General features: G+C 62.1%; 1 protein-coding gene across 3 annotated transcripts in view; it reads right to left on the bottom strand.

The window, feature by feature from the left end:
* PTPRN2 (protein tyrosine phosphatase receptor type N2) overlaps positions 1 to 24,075 on the bottom strand; it is a 692,851-nt gene that overhangs the window by 362,544 nt on the left and 306,232 nt on the right. For all 3 annotated transcript variants that reach the window (XM_046020312.1, XM_046020314.1, XM_046020313.1), the window contains 2 exons: positions 22,277 to 22,363; positions 6,119 to 6,198 (listed from right to left, as the gene is read on the bottom strand). In XM_046020312.1, coding sequence (XP_045876268.1) covers positions 6,119 to 6,198; positions 22,277 to 22,363 — 167 coding nt within the window. The remainder of the gene's footprint in view (positions 1 to 6,118; positions 6,199 to 22,276; positions 22,364 to 24,075) is intronic.

The following is a 24,075-nucleotide window of genomic DNA, read 5'->3' as shown; positions in this document are numbered from 1 at the left end:
CGCCCTTCCTTTCCCGTCACCCTCTGCAGCTCTGGGAGGCAGCGACCACCAGGCCCTTGTTCCGGGGCCGTCGAAACCTCTGTCCACCTGCCTCACAGCCACAGCAGCCCGCCGGGGGCCAGCCTCACGGTCACTGCCCTCCAGGCAGCCCCGGCACGCGCCCGTCCCCTCGCACCCTCCCCGGCTCGGAGGGTGGCTGCCTCACGACCCAGAGTCTGCTGCAAGGTCGCCGGGCCCTGTCTGAGCGCGGCTGCGAACAGCTCCCGCGCCCGCCCACTCAGCCCCGTCTCTGCCGAACGCCGGCTACTGAGGGCAGTGGTGTAGGTCACGGACAGTGGGCGGTTTCCGTCCACGCACACGGCACATTCCCGCAGCAGCCGCGCCGTACCCTGCACCGCCAGGTCAGGTACCGTGCTGTGCCGGCCACAGTGCCGCCTGCGACGCTCGGCCTGGTGACTCTGCAACGCCATGGTACGTCCCCCGCGGGCTGGTGTCTCACTGGCTCAGACAGCATCCTGGCTCCGGAGCAGCGCCCGACCCGCGGCGGTACCAGCAGGCACCAGGCGAGTGATTCCGGGCTCAACCATGGAGCCGACGCAGAGAATCCGCTGATCGTCAGGGGCCACAGGACTCGCTGACCCTGGGAGTGGCTTCCTCGCCGACAGCGCGGTGCCCTCCTACCTCGGGGCCCACATGAGCCTGGGGGGAAGCAGGCCTGGCCTGGAACTTTTCCAGGAGCTCAGCTCAGGCCAGGAGCACTGGCACGTCCATGCCGGGTCGCTCCCCGGGGCGCCCACCCCCCACTCCGGGCCCCTGAGCTCCAGACCCACTGTACTCTGACCCCAGCAGCCTCGTTTCCGAGTCCTATCCTCCGGTTCGATCCTTGCCTCCCTGGCATCTGATGGGCGACGCGTGCTGGTGCGTCTAGATGGGAGGGACCGTGCAGGACTCTGGACTCCGGTTCATCCCAACTCCACGAGGGCTGGTGGGAGTCAGGAGGGGAGCCAGCCCTGGCCCCGCAGCGAGCCCCCATCCACACCCGCCAGCAACTGAGCAGCACAGATGCCCTGCTCAGCGCAGACGGCAGGACAGACAGAACCGAAGGTCACCACCACCGCAGTGCAGAAAGGCGTGTGTGCCCAAACCTCAGTGCACGAAGTTCCTGACGTCTCCAAAATGCAGAATGTCCCCCAAAAGGCAGTGTGTGCTAGCTGACCACAGACTCATTTTCTTCAGTTGCAGGAACCACGTCTTTGTACCCCCTGTGCATCCCACTGCTGGGCTGCTGGGTCAGCTCCGGACGAGACCTCCCAACCCACTGTGGCTTTCCGCCCAGCAGGAACGAGGACTGCGGTTCTGATCGGACAGAGCTCCTCTCGTCCCCGAAAGTGAGAAACGCGTGTTACAGCCAAGCTGAGTCTGCCCCAGAGACAGCACCTTTCACTGCTAACCACGCCGATGCCTCGAAGGAGATTTCGTGGTCTCCGGGCTGCACCAGACAGAACATTTCTCAGGATGTTCAAAGGGGTCCGAGGCCTCTTTCTACCCTTTGCTTCTGAAGCGTCACCTCAGTCCCCTCAGACCAGCTCAGCTCTCCCGTCGCAAGCCATCATGGATGCGGGACACAGCAGTGGGACCGGAAGACAAGCCGCCTTCTCCGTTCCGCAGTGACCGTCCCGAGCTCCACTTCACACTGAACCCGCCGTCTCCAGCCTCCGACCTCCAACCTGCCACCCCGTCCCACGCGGGACACCCGTATCCCCCACCCTTGCTTCCACGTCTTTGTCCCCTGCCCGGGGCAGCTTCTCCCGCGGGCCTTGTTCTGGTGTTCCACAGGCCTGGTGGATGCTGAGGCAGCCGCCTCGCCCTCCCGTGCCGTCCACTGTGTGCACGCTCCCTACTGACCTCGCAGGCAGGCCCTTGCCCGTCCACTGGGGCCCTATAGGCTGGCCACGCCTGGCGACCCCTCCACCTGGCACCCGTCCGAAGCCACTGGGCCAACAGCAGAACCAGCACCTGGGCCGCGCACCGGACCCTCAGCAAGGCTGGCGTGCGGGTGGCGGGCAGCTTGGCCGGAAACGACCGACGAGCCCATGCGGTCCCTCCTGCCATGTCAGCGAGCCCCACCCCATTGGAAGCGCCCAGCTGTGCCCCCTCACCGCACAGCCCACCGGCTGCTCTGGCCAGAGCCTCTCCATCCGGGTGGTGAGGGCTCCAAGAGCGACACTGGCCTGCGTCTGACGCTCTGACTCTACATTTCAGGGAAGCGCGTGGGACCTCGTGACTCTCCAACTCTATTCATTTCTTACAGGTGTCTCGTCCCTCACACACGAACACAAACTTTCTGCCACGTGGCCCTTTCTAACGTGTCCAGGACACACTGCTTATTTCTCCCCGAAAAAGGTCCCCACGAGGTCCACCAGCCTGTCTCACCCTGAGCAAGAAAGCAGTGACCACAAGCAGGTTCTGGGCCACACGTGGCCCGTGACACACACACACAGAGCCCCCTGGACGCTTGCTGGCCCCAGAGGCGTGCCCCCAGCGGGTGGCCCGGGGTGGACGGCACACGGTGGGAGTTTGCCACTCGTGCCGCCGCGGGGTCTCCCCTCCCCCCGCCGAGACCGGGAGGTTTCCGATGCCTGTCGTAGGTGTGGCTGTGGGGACGCCAGGAAGGCAAGCTGATGCCCTCGACCAGAGGAAGGCCAAGCCTGAGAGCCCTGCGCAGACACCGAAGACACAATCCCACATGCCAAGCCTGATTTGGGACTGATTTTGGATTCCAGCTCCCAGCCCGTTCCCACCCTCCGTCCCTGGTATGTGGGCTCTGCGCCTCGGCCCTCCTCCTTGCCAGCCCTCCTGAGACCAACCCCCCCCGTCCAGCCCACCTAAGACCCACCCAAGGCCGCCACTCTGTACGGCCTTATCTGGAGAGGGACCTGGCGTGGGTCACGTCTCTGAAAGACCGGCTGGGCTCCATGGGCAGGCTGCTGTCCCTCGGCGCTGACGTCAGCCCTCAGCCTGCGCGGTGCACTGCCCGGCAGAGAACCCAAGGAAGCGGGAAGCACCGGCGCTCGCGCAAGAGCAGCAGCTCGGACGGCTGGACCGCGCGCGTCCTGGACGGGCTCGTGGACGGCTGGACCGCCCTGAGCACGCCCTGTGGCGGGGGCTCTGGGGTCAAACGTCATGTGTACGGAGCACAGCCGTCCCGACCTCTCACTCTGCAGTCCACGTTCCAACCCCCGAAACCCGCCACTGAGGCCTCGGGGTCCAGGGATGAGCCCCGCGTGGGCATCCACGACGGCTTCCAGAAGGGACGGCCGTGCTCTCCTGCGTGCAGACCCTGCGTAGACCACAAGCAGGAAGCAACACAGCAGAGAGGAGACGCGCCAACTCCCACAGACGCCGGGCAGGTGAAGGAGGATGGAGCCAGGCTGCAGCCGCGAGGACTTGGGGAAAGTCAGCAGGTCCTTGAATAAGGAGATGTTATTTGAAATGGCACAAGCCATCTCCCCAGCAAGACGACAGGAAAAATGGTGCCCAAAGGGCAAGTCTCAGAGGCTCTGTTTGGACAAGAGTGAGCGGGCTGACCCGAAGGCCAGAGGGAGACCGCCGCCAATACAGCCAACCAGCAGCGACACGGTCAGCGAGTGAGTCGAGCCGCCACCCGGCGGAAGCCCGGCCCCGAAAACCCAGCACCTAGGCACCAGGAGAGGGTGGTCTGCGCCGGAACAGGTGATCTCGGGGTAGCGCCACACACAAGGGCGCTCCCCGCAGTGAGCTGCGGGAGCCCGAGGTCTGGGCGTGGGCAGCTGCAGAGGGGACGGCAAGCGTGCTCTCTAAAAGATGACACTGCCCTATGTTCTCCGAAAGGAGAGATGCAAAAATTGATTAGAAACATGCTACTCAAGAAAACGTACCAAGGAAGTGAAGTAGGAAGGATTTCTCTGTTCTGCCCGATTCAATCAGAGGCCACGGCCAGCAAGACGGGCCGAAACCAGACTCCCGGCCGTGGGTACCCTGCAGCGTGTGCAGGTACAACCGTGAACCGGGCAGGGAATGCTCACCAGTAACACATCCCGCCAGCGGCTTCTCCGCACCCGGGGACACAAAAACTCCTGACTGTGCAGTGCCTGCTTACTTCCCACGTTCACCGGCACCTCGTGTTCACGCCGAGGTCACGCATTCAGCAGGATGTCCAGGAAAGAATCACGGGACACGAGGAAGAAGCTCAAAACGAGAACGGGCAGCACGCAGCCGTCAGGACGCGCACAACAGATGTCTGGTTAGAACCAACGCGGTGTTCAGGGCAAACCTGGTCGTGAGGTTTCGTACCACATGTGTGAGGTCGGCGAGCAAAGCCCCTTGAAGCCCCATCAGTGGGCTGTGTCCCCTTCCCTAGTTGGGAACCCACGAGGACCTCGAGCGTGGTGCCAGGAGGCCCCGAGGGAGCGTACCGCAGTGACGGGGTCTGCAGGCAGCAACCCCAGCAGGTTCCCGGCACCCACGGCCCCCCAACCCCCGAGCAGGGCCTCCCCGACTGGGCCACTCGGTAGCTTGCGACAAGGCCTCCATGTCACCGGGAAACGGGAAACCACAAAGAGTTCCCTTCCTGGAACATGCTCGGTGACCTGATGTCTCTTCCTGGCACCAGCGCCCTCGCGGCCCCGTACCCAGAGCAGGGCAGCCGTGCGACCACTGAACCCTAATGGTCACGAAGTTATTTTTCATCCTCTTTTTCCTGTGCAGCCTCAAGTGATCCAGAACAGCCTAGAATGACTCACAACGTAAAAAGGACTAATTTTCTGGGGCTGCGCTATGCATTACCCGTCGGCTCCCTCGGCTCGCACCGCTCTGAGCTCACCGCGCTGTCGTGCCGCAACGCTGGGTCTTCAGAAGGCGGCGGCTGGGACACCCAAACGTCCATCCGACGGCGGCCCCCCCTTTGGTAACAACACGAACACATTCAAAATGCCCAAGAAGCTGCATTTTGGGTACTCGACCTCGTTTTCCCGAGGAAGCAATGAAGGAAACGAAGCCTACTGTCAGTGAGCGTGCGGTGCAGACTGTCCCCAAGACACGGCCGCCCTCCGTCTCACTCGCTCACGGCTGCATCCTGAGCTGCAGCGGACCCCGCCTGGAAAACATTCCTTCCCAGCCCCGGATGAACGGGCACTTAGAGCACAGCCACGACAGTTCCCGCCTGAAAAACCCCGTACCTGACTGGGGCTGAACTATGGCCGACGACCCCTTGTGCTGAGCAGCTCGGACGGGAGAGCGGACGCGGGAGGGGAGGAGGGCGGTCCGAGCCACCGACGCAGTCCCGTCCTGCTTCCGGAGGCAGAGCGCTGGTGACCAAGTCCACGGGCCCTGCAGGGGGCCTCCGAGGTGGGGGCGACTTTGCCCAGTTACACACGACGCTCTGGCCTCACCGAGACATGGGGCCCCGGCAAGAAGCCTGGGGCTCTCCTCAGAGCGGAAACCGGTCAGCTTGCTGGAGGTACAACGTGGCAAGGAATTCGCCCGTAACCAAAATTACTGGCCCCTGGAATCATCGCTTTCCCAGGAAGAGTTACTATTGGCACCGAGACACCCTGCGGGTAACGCTGAGCAGCAACGGAACGGGAGACCAGCGGCTCATCCCGGGGCCAAGCGCTGGAGCCGCCCCCCACCCCGGGGCCAACGACGCCGGCCGGGAGATGGCTCCCGGGTCTCCAGCCCGGCCAGCAGGAGTAACCGGGGCTCTAGGAGCAGAGCTGTGCCGACGTCCCTGTTTCTGTTAGACACTCCCTCTGGCACGGTCTTGCTCTCTGACAGACCGAAGCACACGCTGCCCGGCACGCCGGGGACACCAGGAGCTACAGGTGGTCATTCTGTCCACTCGGGGGCCGGCGGCTGCCGCAGACACAAGACCCTTGCTCGCCGGGCACGAGCCTCTGTCTCCGAGGGAGCCAGGTGGTTCCCATCCTCCGCCGGCACCTGGCGGGCCACATGGCGACCACGAGGCCCCAGCCATGCCCGCCGCCCCGTCTGCCCGTTAGAAGTCGGGGTGCCGGAAGACTGTGTGTCTCCTCCACCCGGGTGTGTGTGTCCACGTGGGGCTGCGTCGGCACGGCCTTACCTATAGCCTGCACCACGTCCGCCGCCGTCAGGTTCCGGACACTGGCGCTCACTCTGAAGGTCACGGCCGGTCCCAGAACACTGGAAGAGACGAGAGAGGGTTCAGAACCGCCCCAGTATCCCGAGTGGCTTCTCTGCGGCCACGTGGAAAACACGGACACGCTCAGAACGCGTGTGAGGCCGCTGCCCGTGGCGGGGGTGACCTCCGGCCCACGGCGGACTCTGCCCTCAGTCGGTCATCCCACCGACCCGCTGTGCTCTCGGAGCCGAGCCGCAGTGTGTGTGACAAGTCCAATCGACCCCAAGCCACCAACAAGGACGAGCAGAGGCTCTCGCAAAGGAAACGGTCATGGAGACGGAGTTTAGCATTTGGCTCCTACGGGAGCACGGGGAATCAAAGGCAGAAAGAGAAGAGACGGTATTTCAAAACCTCTCTTGACAGCAACCGTTTAAAAAACTTACCAAAGTCACTAAGAACTATCTACATAAAAATAACTAGCGGGGAATTGCCAGACAGGAATGATTAAAATTTTCAAAGCTTTTTAAATACTACGTTAAATATAAGTTTGAAAAAATACACACTTCTTAAATAATCTTATTCTTCTAAAGAGAAGAGGGAAGGAGGAGGGAGGAGACTAGGAGGGGGAGGAAGAGGAGGGAACAGCGGGGGGGGGGGGGGACAGGAGGGGGAGGGGAGACTAGGACAGGGATGGGGAAGGGGGAGAAGAGGAGGGAGGGAGAGGGGAGGAGGGAGAAGGAACAGGGACAGGAAAGTGGGAGGGGAGAAGAGGGAGGGGGGAGAGGGAGCAGGGGGACAGGGAGGGGAGACAGGGAGGGGGATGCCAGGGGGAGGGCAAGAGAGGAGAGGGCTTGTCTAGCTGCTTGGGCTCCTGGCTGTAGTCACCGGGGCCCCCCGTGAAAAGAGCGACCCCCCATGTTTCTCTGCTGTCCCTCCTGCGAACAAGGTGCGCAGTCCGGAGCCGGCCCCACAGAGGGCACAGATGCCATGCAGCTGGCAGGGAGGGCTGTGTCCTCGCCCCCCCCCCCCCCGACGCTGCTGTGCCTCTCGGGTCCCAGAGGTACTGGGTGCCGATGGCTGGAAGATGCCCTTCCCGGTGGTCACTGGGGGCTCCCGCCATGAACTGCAGCAGGCTCTGCAGCCCATTGTCCTCCCTCGGCCCAGGACCTTATCACTACGCATTCGACGCTGAGAGCAGAACCACCGTGTGTCACCTGTCAGACCCCTCCTGTGTGGGCGGGGACGCCGCCTCTTGCCTGCACCTGCTACCTTCCAGCCCGAGGAAACCCGGGACAGCAGGGCCGTCCACAGTCCCCCCAGCGACGGCCACACGCCGGCCCTCTCTCAAGCTGCCCAGGCGGCCCTGCAGGATGCCAGCTGCCCGCGTCCTAACCCGGCCCACCCCGAGCGCCAGTCCTCCGACCCGGTCTACCACCGTCTCGGCGCTCGCGGGAGCTGTTTGTAAAGGTGCCGAGAGCAAGGAAGGTGCCGGGAGCGGTACATTCGCCTGGGGACAAGCAAAGACCCAGCCGCGGTCAGCGAGAGCCCCGTGAAGACGGAGGGACCCCCGACACCTGCAAGAACCCAGCCGGGGCGAACTGCCCTGCCTCTCCCCACGTCCCTGCTCGTGCTCCTGCTTCCCCCGGTCGTCCACGCAGAGCCGAGTGAGGCTCCCAGATGCCCTATGATCTCCGCCGGGTCTGCTCTGGGCCTTGTGACCTCTAGGGCGCTAAGACAGGGCCCGGGGCCCCCACTCTGGCTGGTGGCTCCCGGAGCGCTGGCCCACCTCCCCGCGGGCTGGGCTGCTGTGCGAGGCCCCGCCGGGTTCGACTTTGGCCGCTGTGGGCCACCATCACGTCAGACGTTTCCCGCGGAAGCCTCAGCACCGCCTCAGGCCGAGGACACCTCCTCCAGGCAGCCACTGGCCCTACACCCACAGCTCTGTGCAGCAGCCACACACGGCCCAGGGGCTTCCTGTTCCATTTCTTTGCATGAAAAATGTCCACATGGCCCTAAAGTTCTGCTGAAACTCCCTGAAAATGCCACCACGTTCATCCTCCCTCTGGGTTCCTGCTGCCTGTGGCCTGAGCCACATCCTGGCCTGACATGTCCCCAAGGGTGCCCTGCAGGCCTGCCCACTCCCTCCTGCCCACCAAGGCTAAGGGCCCCAGCTGGCTCTGCAGGCCTGCGTGTGATGCCACCGGCCGGACGGCCCCCTTCCGCTCCTGCTGGAGGCTCTGTCCCCAGAACGACGGTTGTCCCCAGAGCGATGGCTGTCCGTCTCCACCTCACACAGGTGGCTTTTCCTGCCGCCCGTCCCCCCGGCTCTATCGCCTCTCAGGGTCCCTCCTGGGCTGACCCCACCACTCGTGCTCTGACCACAGCGGACCCTCCCCCAAGTGGACCATGGGCAGGGCCAGGAGCACACGGCACTGAGCACGCTGATGGCCCCACAGGACATCCGCGGCTTCCCGGGGGCAGCTGGCTCGGGGAGGGCATGTAGGCTGTTGGCCAGCGTCACGCACACGCGACGGCGGCAGAGTCCCGGCTGGGACAGAGTCGTGACACCGCGTGCCGCTGTCCTCTACGCCGCGAGGAGGTCCTCGTTAACACAACAGGCTGCACCTGCCATCGAAGGGGCACCAGGACTTCGGGTCTCTGTGGTCTTGTAACGTTTCTCACTGAATCTAAACATCCAAGAACTCACGGGCAGATGGCATCCTCCTCGGGTGCCCTGCGTTTTCTCTAGAGACGCTTCAGGCCTTCTGCTTCCTTCCTCACCGGGTCACGGAGAAGACCACCGCTCATCTGCCGCCGTGCCCCGTGGAGCCAGCGAGAGATGCTGTGTGACCCGGCCTGGCCAACAGGGGACATGCGGGACCTGGGACCACGCCTGGGACAAAACGGGAAGCACTCCTGAGCACCAGCTTCGCCATCGCGGAGACTGTACAAGGCAGGGAGGGCAGGCGCTGCCCAGCCCTGGCCCAGGCTCCCAGCCCGTCACCTCGGGCTCACAAGAGCCTCGTGAAGGAAGGAAAAGTGACCCACAGAGCTGAGTCAGGGAGGGTCACCCGCCCGAGCCAGTGCCATGAAAGGGACTCGGACCTGCTCTTCCCCGACGCCTGCCCCGACGTGCGACACGGACGTCCGCACACAGGCCCCTCTGCTAACCCTTCAGCCTCGCCGGGCGCCTGGCTGCACACCAGGGACCACAGACGCTCCCTGAGCTCCAGCCAGGGGTGTCTAAAACCAGAAGCTCCTCCACTGAGCACGGCTGGGCCCCGGGGGCTGCAATGTGCCCTGGGCCTCCACTCGGAATGCGTCAGACCCCATCCACACCAGGATTTCTCGGACAAATGTTCGCGCGGGCACCAGGTTGCCCGGAGCCGAAGTACCACCCAGAGGAACCCGCGGGAACCCCTCAAAGTGCCAGTCCCTCAGGGACACCAGCCCGAGAACTGTCTCCCCTTTCTGCCTGGTCACCCTCAGAACAGCCTCTCTCGGTTACTCATACTCGCACTAATGCTGGTGCTTCCGGCCCAGGGCTGTTTGCCAGTCGCAGGTGCACACAAATGGCTTCATCCGGGCCCTGGGGGCTCCGGCCGTTGGAGGCTTTCTCCCTTCCAGCGACACGTGGGCTGGCGGCCCAAGGGAGCCAGAGGCTGACGAGGGACGGACAGGCTGCTGAGTCGGAAAGTGTTAGCAGTAATGGATACGAGGGTACATTTAGCACCGCACTGGGACGTGCCCAGGCGGCTCCCCTCACTCTGCGGGGCCTCTTCCAGCACGGGGAAGGCCGTCCGGGCAGAATGTGCCCTCTCGGTCCGCAGCCGGCGAACCACCGGCAGTTTGCAGACGGAGCTCCGTGCTGGGCGCTGCAGCTACCACTGTCCACGCACGTCACGTTGCTCTCTCCCCCAGAGCAACACAGGCAAACCATCCCATCTCTGAGGTCCTTCCCAGATCTGTGCAGGAAAGACCTGCTGGCCGGTGGCTGAAGCGATGCCTTGCCGCCCTGCCCTTCGAACAAATGCCCATCCCTGCAGTGGGCAGACAGACCAGCAGACACGGCCTCTCCCTTCCAGACAGAAGTTTCTTGCAGAGAGTGACAAGGTGAGGCCGATAGGCCTGGCTGTACCTGCTTCACGGCTGCGGCACGAGGAAGCGTCCGGACCCACATCTCCCGCTGGGAGCCCCTTGGCACGCTCCTTTCTGGGCTTTCAGGCTTCCCGCATCCCGCGGACCGGCAGCTGAGGGGCAGGTGCTGCCTCCCTGACACGCCGGTGGAGGGATTCCGGGAGCAGGGGCCACCTGAAGCCGGCTCAGTGTCTGGTCCCGGGCCACCCCGTGGCACAGGCCCGCACACAGCAGACGCTCAAGTAAAAGTCAAAGACTGAGATCCACGATGGGAGAGGAAGGAGGAGAGTGGCTGGAGCCCAGAAAGGATTCGGCCCTGCAGGGAGTCGGGAGTGGTTTCAGGGGAACAGGTGCCCAACGCCGCCGCTGCTGCCTCGAGGACTGAGTCGGTTCCCTGGGGAAGGTGCTCTGTGGGGTTCGCAGTGCAAGCTCCCAGGGCGTGTTGGGGAGGGTGAACTCTGGGGCACCTGGGTGGTTCTGTTATTGGGCGTCTGCTTCCAGCTCGAATCGTAATCCCCAGGATCGCGGAATCGAGGCCCACCTCGGGATCCCTACTCTGTGGTGAGCCTGGTTCTCCCTCTGCCCCCTCCTTGCCAGCGGTCTCTCTCTTTCTGATAAAATCTTAAAAAGAAACAGAAAAGGATGAACTCTGAAGCAAACGGCCACCTCCTAGAACCTTGCCGTGAGCAGCAGCAGCCACTCGGCGATGGCGTGGACCCTGGGCCCCTCCCAGCGGGACAGACCCAACGGGTGCGGTGTGCTCGAGAGCCTGGAGCCAGCAGGAACAGCAGCCCTTTGCACCCGCCGGCGAGCATCCGAGCTCACGCAGCTCACAGACGTGGCCCCGGAAGGACGCGCAGGTCCACACCGCAACGAGCTGCTGTGGCTCCCGTGTTCCCGGCCTGGCTCAGCCCAGCTTCCTTGTTGGATCCCTAAGGGAACGCCCCAGACATTCGCTCCCCGCTGGCTTCTGTCCGTGACTCGTCAGTCAGGGCCACAGACACACTTGTGTCTGTTCTGTGCTGGGGCTCCCTGCAGGGCTGTGGACCACCATGCTGTCCCGTGTCCTCCGTTGGGAAGGTGTGCTCTAGACCCTTCCCTGGGGTCTGTCAGGGCTCAGTCGGGACTGCGTTCCCGTGTGGACAACTGGACGGGGAGGAGGCCAGCAAGACCCTCCCAAGACCGTCTCATCTCACTTACCAGCATCTCAGTCTTACCTCAGGGGTGCAGTCTTCCCCCCAGGCCCTGGGCATATAGGGGAGCCCTGCGGGCCCGCCACAGCCATCGTGGAAAGCCTGTGTGCGAGGCTGGCCCTGGGCCCAGCTGGGACTTTGGCCATGGGGGGGATGCCTGCTGGCCACCCCCAGCCCGCAGCGCTCCCCACGCCTTAACAGCTCAGGCCGTGCAGGACGCAAACGGGTGATGGGGGCGGGGTGCCGGGAGCCACGACCGACTTCCTCCTGGACCACATGGCCTGGGCTGTCCTTACCGTCCCGTTGGCTCTGCATCTTCAAATACTTGGGGAGAACCATCCCATAGACATCAGCTGGCACAGAAAGGGGGTTTCTGTGTTAATCAGAAAGTAAAAAACGAGGACAGACGCCTGCAGCCTTGCGAAGTCTGAGAAGCAAACACGACATCGACCATCCGGGTCGGCAGGAGAAGCCTTTCTCTTCCCTGAGAAAGTCACTCATTAACAAATAACGACAGTTTCTGGTGCGGAGCCCAACAGTCCAACTTTACTGATATAAAAAACTGGTGTTTAGATTAGGAAGAAATTACTGGAACAGACACAGAGGAGCCTGGCGTTCCAAGGGAGAACCCGTGTTTCACCACCAAACATCGATCCTAATTCTGTTCTTTGGCTTTCAGGTCCTCGTCCAGATCCCACCAGTAACTGTCGGAAGCACGCTGTGGTGCCTTTTTGCTATTGCCGACCGCCGCCTTGTAAGGTCACCGCACCTGTGGGTTCGAGGAGGCTGGACCCTGGCTCCCGGGGGTGTGGGGCGCAGGGCTGGACTCTGCCAGCCTCCGCTCATGTCTTCACCAGCCAGTCCGCGGACAGCCTGTCTGACGTGCGCACGTGTGACGACCGTACTGCCTCGTGAACGCCAAACTCACCGCTTCTAGAGCGGCAGCTTCCCGACGGCGACATTTTCTGTAAAGGCACAGCCCAGCCTTCTTGCGTGTGGAAACACCGGACGTTCTACGTGTGCATGGGGCCGTGTCCAACAGCAAAAGCCCAAAGACGTGGAGAACGCAGCCGGGAACGTGACAAGCATGAGCTGACGCGTGGGCTGAGAGAAGGCGGTGGCTGGAGCGTTGCTCAGGTTTAGCCGGCAACACGAGCGTGAGACACACCGTTCTCCCTCCGCGCCGGTCCTCAAGCGACCACAGAGGTGCCGTACTGATTTCGGGCTTGCGAATAAACTTGCAAATCACAGACTTGCAGAATCATGACGAGTGAGGGCCTGCTGTGTTTCCTAACGTCTGTGTGACGCATATTCGCACACATCGATGACCTTACTGCTTCTGCCACGTTCTGCGACTTAAAACTGTCGAGAGAGACGGCCCGGAGTTGAAGGGGCGTGTGCTGCGTCGCCCGTCCTGCACACGACGCTCTTCTGCCTGCAAAGTGGGGATGAAGACGGCGATCGGGGAAGGGGGTGCGTGTCCTCTACACTGACCCCATCGGCTTCTGCCCCGTCCCTCCAGAGCGGTCTGATGCTCCTCTGGTCTCTGCCGTGAGGTCCACAGTCCCAGGCCTTCGTGGGCGCCCACGGCTTCGGCATGCCACACTGCCTCGTCACAGAGGCGCTGTCCTCGGTCTGCAACAACGTTGTGGATACAAGGGGCAAGACCGGCGGCTTCTGTCCTGCCTGCACAGCTCTGGGATGGCGAGCTCAAGATCGCCTATGCAGGGGTCGTCCCGGGAAGACCCGGCCAGAGCCCCACAGCCTGCCTGTTGCGAGACGCTCTGCTCTGAGAGCCGCAACGCGCTTGATTATTGTTCCTGGAGGGCCACAGACCTCCTGGTGGCCCAGTGCACCTGCGGTGGAAGAAAGGCCACTTGGTGGAACCCACCTGCCCAGACGCAAATCTTTCCTCCTCCAGCAGAGACTGTGTTCAGGGTCTCAGCCTGGGAGAGCCCAGTGGGCACGCCCGTCCCGCGAAAAATGCTCCAGGGGCCCCTCCTGGACACCGTCTTAGGAGAATAAACCCACACACCGTCACTGGGGTCGATTCCCTGTTAGGCCAGAAATAGTACAAAGAGAGACTTCCCTGAGATCTCGCAGCATTCACGGGTTTTAAATTCCCTTCGACCACTTTCAGCAAACTGCACGCGTGCACAGATAAACGGGGTGTCTCAGCACCATCCTTCCAGCCAGGGTCGTCTCCGTTTTAAAGACAAGTCCAAGCAGTCCTGAGCCCCGTAAAATGTTTCTACTTGGCAATACTGTTAATTCCATCTGATTCCAGGTGATGTCCGTGTACTTACGAAGTACGGCACACGGGATAATCACTCACTACACCGACCGTTACTCTCCAGCCCCAGGACAGGCTAGCAAAGAACAAAGGTAACTTCTCGCATTTTATGTTGACATATTGCTGGTTTTCTGGAATTTCCCCACCGATCACCTGCAGTTGGTGGAACAGAGCCCTATGGTCCCTAACCTGCTGGGGAGGAGATCTCTGCCCACAACCCTCGAGAAATCCCTTAACCTCCTTTTTTCGCTGAAGTGTTTTACAGCAACGTCCGGTTCCGCCTCTGTAACACCGGGGAGTGACAGACGAGGGGGGACACCTTCACGTGACTCAAGGCGACCTTCCCCTCGCTAACTGCCATCGCTCGGGTTGTCTCTAATCCCACTGGTTATGAGACGCTGAACTCCGCCCACGCTCAGCCTGACCCCTCCCGGAGGATGAGGAAGGAAGAGATTCCCTGATTAGATCCTGATTCTCTTATTAGCTAGCACTGGGCCCAAAACACAGAACAGGAAAAGTCCGTCAACGGAGCCTGCTGCTTGGCCGACGTGATCTGGGTGGCATCTCTCCTGCTTCCCAAGAGATCACACGAGACACAGGAGTGCGTCTATCAGGCCCACCTGGACAGCCCACAGACAAAACAGCAGACACGACTGTGATTTTCTGTATAAACCCTGGCTAAGCAGCCCCTTGTCCCTAAACACACACAAGCCTCAGGGACTAGATCCTCTCCACTCTGGGGGATAATAAGATCACAAAGTGGGGCCCGGGTGGCTCAGTCATTGGGCGTCTGCCTTCGGCTCACGTCATGATCCCAGAGTCCTGGATGGAGCCCTGCGCTGGGCTCCCTGCTCTGTGGGGAGGCTGCTCCCCCTTTGTCCTCTGCCCCCACCCTGGCTTGTGCTCTCCTGCTCTCTCTGTCGCTGTCTCTCTGTCGCTAGTAAAATCTTTTTTAAAAAAAGAAGACTGCAAGCATATTTGGCAGCAACAGACAGTTGTAAAGTTAGCGTTGGGGCTTTTCCAACTAACACAGACGTGAACGCTGCACTTTCAAATGACTCACGCTCCTGGGAGTTGTTTGGAAAGTTAAAATAAAAGTACTTCTGATAGAACATTTACTCAAATGTTTTCTACTAGCACGGGCTTCTCTTGGCTTAACGCAGTGACCTGCGCTTGGTCTGTTTGATCCTGGATCGGGGCAAAACCCGCACTACGGATGGACAGGGTGGAGGAAAGGGGGGACGGGGGACAATGTGTCAGGACAGCGCATGACGTATAGGTGACGGGGACGTACAGAAAGAGCCTGTCAGTGCAAGCACCAAGACTTCTCAAAATCTTCACTACGGCTTAAGCATTGTTCTACCTTAACTTTTCTCACCTATGGCCTATGCATTTGGTGAACTACTCATTCTGTACCTTACTCATTATCAATTTAAAAAAAACTAAAATGCTAATAAAGGACCCAAAGTTGCCCAACAAAATCCGCCGTTCTGGAGACTTGCTGTATCTGAACACACTGAGGCCGGGCGAGAGCAAGACTTCTTTCTTCGATACACGGGTTGAGCAGGGAGCCCGATGCGGGGCTTGATCCCAGAACCCTGGGATCATGCCCTGAGCCGAAGGCAGAGGCTTTAACCCTCTGAGCCCCCCAGGCGCCCCTCGTCCACGGGGTATTTGGAAGAAAACCAACGATTCCATGTTTACGTCTTGACTTTGCACGTTTAAAGCGTTTGCTTAGTGAAGAGCCGCCGGGACAACTTACTGCTGGAACCAAGATCGATGATGTGTTTGGACGCGGGAGGCCTGTGCCCCACCAGCAGGGGTGCCCGGGGGGCAGACGGGGCCGGAGGGACCTCCATAGGGACCTCCGTAGGCGCATCCACCGTGGCAGTCGGCCTCCCATGGGGCTGAAGGACTCCGGAACGAAACAAACAGTGGAATGACTGAGTTGCTGGTGACAAACAGAGAAACAAAGGCAGCCCCTGGAATTCTGGACGAAGCCTCCATCTTGAAGCCTCAGAGAGCCAGGCCGATGGCATTTCTGTGCCGGGAGCCCTGACAGGAGCCTCCCCGCCGAGTTTCCGGCTGGCTGCGCTCTAGCCTGGCCCTGAGTCTCCTGACGCGGAGGCCACTCCGCTGGGTTTCTCTGGACATCACACCACCGCGCGTCGTAGCCCACAGCGTGCCGCCACAACACGTGGGCTAGTTGCCACGGCACCCTCCACTGTGGCCACGTTATTCGTCCCCTGCCCTTCCTTGCGGATCGTAGTGCCTGCGTGCGAGGGGGGAAGGCCTCCCGCTGGGGCTCCCAGCTTTCCTATAGGGATGGCTCCCAGGTGAGGTGTCCTGACTTGTCTACACCACAGTCCCGCGGACGTGAGCACCCGCAGCCTCTGACGCAGAGACTGGCTGGAGAGTGAAAATGAGTCCTGCTTGGTTCTCCCGGGAAGAGGAGGATGGAGCCGAGCAGAGACAAGCGGTCTTCACGGGCAAGAAATACAACGTGTGCTTCACCACCCGTTCAGTTTTGTTTCAGTGTAAACGTAACTTTATTCACGTGTTTAGGCATTTCTTGGCTTACGTAACATTTTGTTATTGTCATAGCATATCATGTAGGGACCGCACGGAGGGCTGAGTAGCTGCACACTTAGCCCTGAGCCCCCTAAGGTCTCCGGCACGGGCACCGGGACGCCCACCCCAACGGAGCATGCACAAGCGAGGCGAGGCGAGCCTCAGCAGTCTGCCTGACGTTGAGGGCCTCAAAAGGACACCACAAACCCAAGCCACGTGGATCGATTCACTCACTCCCTCTCCCACTCCGCCACTGAGCGAACACCGGGCTCCGGCCACGTGCCTGACGCCGTCCTAGGCACTGAAGGCACATCACGGGGAAAGAAGCCCGAGCTCCACCGCCGAGGAGGGCGTCGTCTGCTGGAAGAGAGGAAGGCGCGGCTCTTCCCGATCACAGAATCATTACAGGAACCACAGACTCTCCAACGAAGCCCTAAATACGGAGACGTCCAGTCCAACACGCAATCCCACCGTCTCCCCAACGCCCGGCACTCACAGGGTCTGTGCGAGCCTGGGCAGAGGAGCCGAGTGCGTCACTCTTGACCATGAACCCACCCGTCATTCGGTGTTAGAACAGATTCGCAACAACAGAAGTAGCAGCCTCGCAGCACAGGCGACAATCTTCACGGCGAGCCCCTCGGCCTTGGAGCCAGAGACGCCAGCCCGTGGGGCCTCCTCAGAGCAGGATCCTCGTCCCAGCCCACGGCACTCCCGACCACCCTCGACGTACAGGCAAGGAGAAGGAGGCCGAGAAACCCCTAGGCTCCACGCCCTTTCTCAGGAAGGAGGGGCCCAACCGGAACTTGGAGGATGATCTCTTCACCCACCGCACAGGGACTTGCCCGAAGGAGAAAGGGCCGACTGCCCCTCCTGCGGAACTGCCGCTCGCCAGCACACCCCCAGCCCCCTTCCTTCTCCGTCCTTTCACGGAGGCATCCCAGGCCCAGGTGGAGCAAGGGGATGGCATCCGCCTGTGAACCCCAGAGCTTGTAGGCCGAGGACACAGCAAGCTGGGTACAGTCACCGTCTCCGGGGGCCCCCACAGGCTCTGGGTCTCACTGCGGAGGGCTCCTGGCTGGGTCATGTTTTTTGTTCCCAGCACAGTCTCTGTCACTGCTGATCTGCGATGCCCTGCCACGTTCCCCAGATCACGCACAGCTTGTCCTGACCAGGTTCCGACCCTGTGTCCCTCTTCAGCCTCCTCTTTCCTGTCCTCGTGAATCAGAGACACAAGACAGGAGCCAAATAACCACAGTTCCGCCCTAGGAAAGAGAAACTCCCCCTGATTCTTCCACTGCGGAGGGCGGGGCGGGGGAGGACGGGGGTGTCAGGCGTGGGAAGGGGGACGACACGGGCCTCATGTCCCTGGGACTCACGGAACCGACTGGGCTGGGCACCAGCGCCCCGGCCCCCGGCACGACAGCCCTAATGGGAAGTGTCCGGGCCGCGAGTTCCCCACCGCACCTTCAGCCGCCGTCTCGAAAACCAAGAACGCTGTGTGTTCATCAATTCCGTAAATCACACAGACAGGAAAGTAAACTGCCTCTCGCGTCAGGAGAAGGCGGCGAGACGGATCCCAGAACGAGGCCGTCCTCCCGCCGTGCCCTCCGCTGAGCCCAGACTTCTCGGGGCTGAGGGGAAGCCTCGGCTGCAGCCCTCGTCGGCAGGAGCGTGGACACCGGCCCCCCCACCACATGTCCCCGCAGCCCCGCGCCCCCCACCCATGGCCCCGGAGGGAGCAGCCGCACATCGTCTGCGCCGCTGTGAACAGCCGTGATTGGATTACAAAGCCCTCCCGAGGTCGCGGTGTGTCTGCTGCCGTAATTCCATCAGCATGCTAATGCCGTTTTAATGGCCTCTAATGATGTAATAAGAAATAATGGAATTTACTCGACAGCTACATAACCATTAACAAAACATATTAAGTACAAAGTCTCTGGCAGCTCCAGCCCCTGCGGCCGCCTCCCCCACTCTCCGCGAACAGTGCGCAACCCTGAGAACATGCTCAGGTGCCAAGAGCTGCCCCCCAGCCGTCCCCTGTTGCGGCCTCCACTGCCCACGTCCATCTGTCCGGCGGGTGCCTGAGCTCACCATCGTGCTGGGCCCTGGGAGCGACAGCGAGTGCACACGTGTACACCACGGTACGCACAACACACGCTTGGGCACATGCGCCGTAACCAAGGACCCCAACGCGCGGGGCAGACACCACTGTGGCACCGGGAGGACCAGCCCTAGACTGGAAGCAGGAGCCCATATTCAGAGCGGGAGAGACTGGGGACACCTGCACCTGGGCGCGGCAGCCGGGAGGACCCTCCGGAGTGCGGGGCCCCCACGAAGCTAAGGACGAACCAGCCTCTCGCCGGCTTCAAGACATGGTGTCACGTTGGCTCCACGGGACATCGAAAGCCCCCAGTTTCCTGACCAGGGAAGAGACTATGGCAAAAGACATTCACAAAAGCCTTGGTATGGACACAGCTCAGCCAGAAAGTGCTCCCCAGAAACCCCCGGTGCCCTGGTTGTCCTCAGATATGACGGAGGTGTGGTGGGAAGGGCTGAGGCGTGTGAGCGCAGATCCCGGGGGCGGGGGGAGGCCAGGGACAGAGCAAGGGCAGCCAGCTCCCGCCGGACTTCCCCACAGGACGTCCCTGCCCCGGGCTCCCCTCCCACTGGACACCTCCCACCAGACACCCCCTACGCTGGATACCCCTTCCCCCACCAGATGTCCCCCCACTGGACACCCCCCCGAGAAGACGACCCTCGCCCAGACCAAAAGCCCCTGCAGTCCGGAGACCCCACCCCACAGCCCTCACCAGAAGCCCCTCACTCCCAAAGCTCGCCACGCCTCACGCTGGCCTCTAGCCCTCCTGCCGCCGCCCTAAGGCTCTGTTAGGGGCCTGTGAGCCTGGCTGAGGCTGTGGAGCAAGGGAGGGGACCGGAGGGCAGCACCTGAACCATGGGGCAGGGCATAAGACCAGCCAGACATGCGTGTTGACCTTGGACACTCAGGTCACGTTCTCTCTGGGCATCACCTTCCTTCGGCAGGAAACGTCACACTCTCGCTGCTAGAAAAGCCATGGACAGGTGCTCGGCGGTCGCCTGCCGTGTGGACGACTCGGTCCCCCCACGTTCAGCAGGCTCCTCTGTGAGGCCTGCCCCGGGGGGCTTCCGGCCTGGCCCAGGCACAGCTCCCCTCCTCGGTGGCGGGCTCCGGGTCCCAGCTGAGCCACCTCCGGCCGGAAGGCGCCACGGCTGCTGCTGAGGCTCCCAGCCCACGGAGCTCCGACGTGTCCTGAGGACGCGTTCTCCCAGACTGCGCTCTCTCGGCAGCCGGGGCGCGAACCACGAGGCACACACACCTCCACTCCCGACCAGCAAGCCCTGGTGGGGGCCCAGTCTCCGCCCGGGCAGGGACCTCTGCCTTCGGCCTGGTGCAGACTCAGCAGAGCTCAGAGGGAAATCGCAAAAATGCGGTCAATGCAGGCCCCGGGGGCCAGGCCCAGTTTCACCCTGAAGCCTGTCCCTGGGCTTCTCTGTTGTCTGAGGCTCTCGGTAAGGGGCCTGAGCTGTGGTGACGTTCTCCAAAGGCTCAGTCCGCCCCGGCCACTCCTGGAGCTCCTCCTGGAGACGCAAAGTCTTGTTATTACTTGCTGCCTTCCAGTCACTCCGGGACGCTCTCGCCTCTAATGCAGGGGACTCGTTCATCCACTGCCCCCGCAGCGACGTGTCCATGGCACCGGCCGCTGAGTCTCAGGGCCAGATTCAGCATCTCCTGCTTGTGGGTGGAGGGGTGAGGACCGCCCTGCCGTGGCTGGGGGGGTCATGTTGGTGCAGGCCCGGCACTGGGTGCCTGATGTGAGTGCGTCAGGGACCGCTGGGACCCCTGGCCTTGGGGTCACCGGTGAAGACCGCAGACGGCGAGCCACGTGTGGGGAGCTCAGGAAACTTCCCTCCGCTTCTCTGAAGGGAACGGTCAGCACTACCAGGTCAGCCGTGGCTCTCCTGTGTGATCTGTCCAACTGCACCCGTAGAGACTGTGCCCTGGGCAAAGGGCCCTGTGGGTCTCCCGAGGGCACACTGTGTTCCCGAGCCCAGCAGCCATGCCCCCTTCTGCAGGGTTGCAGAGGGACGGGCAGTGGAGTCCTGCAGGGAAGGGAAGGCCCTCGGACAAAGGACGGTTCTCAGGGCGTCTGAGATGACAAGTGGGACTGAAAGCCCTCGGGGCTGGTGTGTGGCTCAGCTGAGCGGGGAAAGGCACCGTCACAAGTGGGTGTCTCCCAGTCCCGCGGCTCCTGCCCACACTCGTGATCTCCTCCCCAGTCCTAGCTGGTGCGGTGTTAGGACCACCAACACTCACCCAGAAGCCTCAGCCCCAAGTCACTCAGGCCTCCACCCGTGTCCCTTGTAATTGGTTCTTCACAGCTGGAGACGCTCTGCGGACATAGTCCCCGGTGGCCGGCAGCCCACAGAAGGAATCCCGACTCCTCAGGAGGACCTCAGGGCCCACCTGAACTGCTGCCTGCTCCCACGCAGCACGTCGTCCCTCCTGCCTGATGGCAGCCGGGAACCGGCTCTCCAGACTTCACAGCCTCAGGCCCTCTGTTTCCACGTGAACGAGGCTGCCGGACCTTTCCCGCTCTGCACCTGTGCCTGCCGGGACGCCCCCCGCTCCACACTGGCACCAGGCACGGCGCTTTGTAACGTTTGTGGAATGAAAAGCTGCGTCTTGGGGCACCTGGGGTGGCTCAGTTGTTAAACTTCTGCCTTCAGCTCAGGTCATGATCCCGGGGTCCTGGAATCGAGCCCCACACTGGGCTCCCTGCTCAGCAGGAAGCCTGCTTCTCCCTCTCCTTCTGCCTGCTGCTCCCCTGCAATGCTTCCTGCCTCTCTCTCTGTTAAATGAATAAATAAAATCTTTTAAAAAACGAGAAGCAGAGAAAAGCTGCATCGTGTAGCCCTCACGAGCTGGAGAGACGGACTGGACAGTCAGGTGCACGGAACTCAGGGAGGTGAACCTGGGCTTCCCGTTGAGACTAGGACTTGACCTTGGCCCCTCTCTCCCAACTTCTGGCTCCTTCCTACCCCAAATAAAGGACAATGAACTTCCAAATGACCTAACAGCAGCAGGAAGAGAGCTCAGACAGCCCCACGGAGTGGCAGGACTCGTGGACGCTCAAACTGTATTTGCAGGACTGAAGGCCCCGGGCCGGCTGTTGGCACCAACAGAGAGCTCGCCCGAGCCTCTGCCTCCCAGGCCCGAGCAGCTCACAACACACGCGTTGGTCCGTCCCCACACAGGTTCCGGCCTGTGCTCCACGCCCAGACCGACCCCCACCAGCTGGACGTGCCGGTCTGTCCACCCCTGCCCTCACTTACGACTCACACTATGTCCACCTGCTCCTGCCCGGGCACAGGCCCCGATCTGTGCGGCCTCCGCAGATGCGGACACGGCCCTCACCGCACACTTGACCTGGGCCTGTGCCCCGGTCTCCACGGCCACCAAGTCTGCCCACAGCCTGTCCACGGGCGACGAGAGGGCTGGCGGTTCTCGGTGACGGGGTAGCGAGCACGTGGCAGGGGCCGCACACCGGAGCCGCTCGGGAAGTGCTGACTTGTCACGGACCTGCGCCGGCCCTGGGCTCGCGCTCATCTGCCGCAGGCGGGGACCAGGCAGCAGAATGTCCTGGAGTGCGCAGGGCTGAGCGCGGGGGCCCCAGCAGGCTGCGTCCATGCAGGAGATCAGAATCCTTACAATTACCCCCGTTCCATCCGCACTTAGACAATGCACCAAGCCCACCCAAATGTTCCTTCCGTTTCCCTCCCGAACTGTTTCTCTGACATAATTAACGAGAAGCCCAGGCAGTCAGTGCTCTTCCCCACAGACCAATTTATGACACGGAGCCTGATGGGAGTGGAGACGCCAACCCGAGGCCCCGCACCAGCACTCACGCGATCTCCGCGAAGACACTCATCGGCACCTCCAGGAGACGCGCGACGCTCTCCATCAGCTCCTTCCCCTTCTCCGGACTCAGGGGGCTGTTGACGAGAGCGGGGGGCAGCGTTACAAATGGAGCTCATCAACACTCGAGAAGCCGCGCGTCCCCCCACGCCCCCCCGCGGCGCCTGTGGCATTCCTGTCACATAGTGACCAGGCTCCCAGGGCAGCGGGGATCAGGTGCTTCTTCGGGCATGATGAATCACCTGAATTTCCCAGCACTGAGACAAACAATACGGTGCAAATGGAATTGTTAGAAGCGTAATGGGCCCGTGATGCGGCGGCGGCTCAGCTCAGCCTTCAATAAAAAACAGAATAAGGAGGTGGGCGGGGAGGGCCGCGAGGAAGGAGGGAGAGAAGAGGGAGACGGAGGGGAAGCAGATGCTGAAAATCGAGTTTCAGGAAGGGCGTCAAGTGCACAAAGGAAAAGGGTTTGTTTCTAAAATGAGTGACGTGCCGGTGAGAGAGAGGGGAGCGGGACACGTCAGAAGGTCAGCGTGGAGCCCAGATCTGCAGCAACACCCTGGGAGGGGCCGGGGTGCTTGGGAACGACGAGCCCCAGGCCCGCGGGGGGTACGGCCCCCCCGTCTCTGTGCAGATCCGAGTTCCAGGGACAAGTCCCGAGTCCCAGCACACGGCTGTGCACATCATGCCTCGCCTTCCGGGGAATATTCCGGTTTGTCGTCATGTAAAACCGGGGCACGGGCGCCACAGTCCTCCCCGCTGGCCTCTCGCTCTCTCAGCTGGCGTGTGAGGGGACGAGCTCGGTGCAGCTGCAAACAGACCGGGCCTGCCTCCCTGGGCCTCGCGCCAGCCGCACCCGGGCAGCAAAGCCACGTATGGGTTTAACCGTGTCACCCAAGCGCCATGTGTTCAAGTCCCACATCCAGAACCTCAGAATGTGAGCTCATGTGCAGAGGGGTCACTGTGGACCATCACGCTGAGATGAGATGATAGGGCGGTTCCGAATCCAGTGTCCCCAGAGTCCTCTGAGGAGAAGGACACGCACGGGGTGAGTTGGGAAGGGTCCAGGGTCACTGCGGCTCCAAGAATCACTGGGGACAGGCCCAGCAACCCCGGGCCCTGGGAAGGAGGGGGCAGCAAGGGCCTGTGGGCTTAGGAGAGGTGACGGGTGTGTGATGGCCCCAGGAGGTGACCCGGAGCCTGCGAGACAGAGAGGCCGTGGGAAGGAGAAGTCGGACTTCTCCAGGGAACATATCTGAACGGACAAAGCCTGCACGGAGCACCTGAGCCAGGAGCAGCTAGGGGGCGGCCCGCAGGGGACAGCCACAGCAGGAGTCCCTGCGGACAGAGCCTGCAACGAGGAGTCGAGGGCCCTTGGAGGCCCCAGGAAGAGACGGAGATGTGGGCGAGGGTCAGGAGCTGCCGGATGGCCCTTCAACCCTCCCGGGGAGTCCCACGAAAGTGTAGTGGGACGGACACTCCCGTCCTCCAAGGAGAGGCAGGGAATGAGCCACAGCACCTAGCCACCCCCACCGCCTTCTCTCAGTGGGGACAGGACCTGACTTCTGCCTGGGGACGCCAGTTTCTTCAGGAGGCTATTTACCCACAGCCCGACCTGCTTGTTCTAGATCTCCCGCCAACCTGCGGGTGCTGCTCTGCCCTAGAGTGAGAAAGGAGAGACCCCATGCGGGTCTGTGATCAGAGCTTCTGCCTCTCCAGCCGCTTCCCAGGAAAGAGCAGGATCCCCAGGGCCGGGGACCCTTCCAAGAAGGATAGAGAAGTCCTCCAA

This window comes from Meles meles, chromosome 10, assembly GCF_922984935.1.
Source record: "Meles meles chromosome 10, mMelMel3.1 paternal haplotype, whole genome shotgun sequence".
Lineage (NCBI taxonomy): Eukaryota > Metazoa > Chordata > Mammalia > Carnivora > Mustelidae > Meles > Meles meles.
Note: the sequence above shows the minus strand (reverse complement) of the source record. Positions and strands in the feature narration are given on the sequence as shown.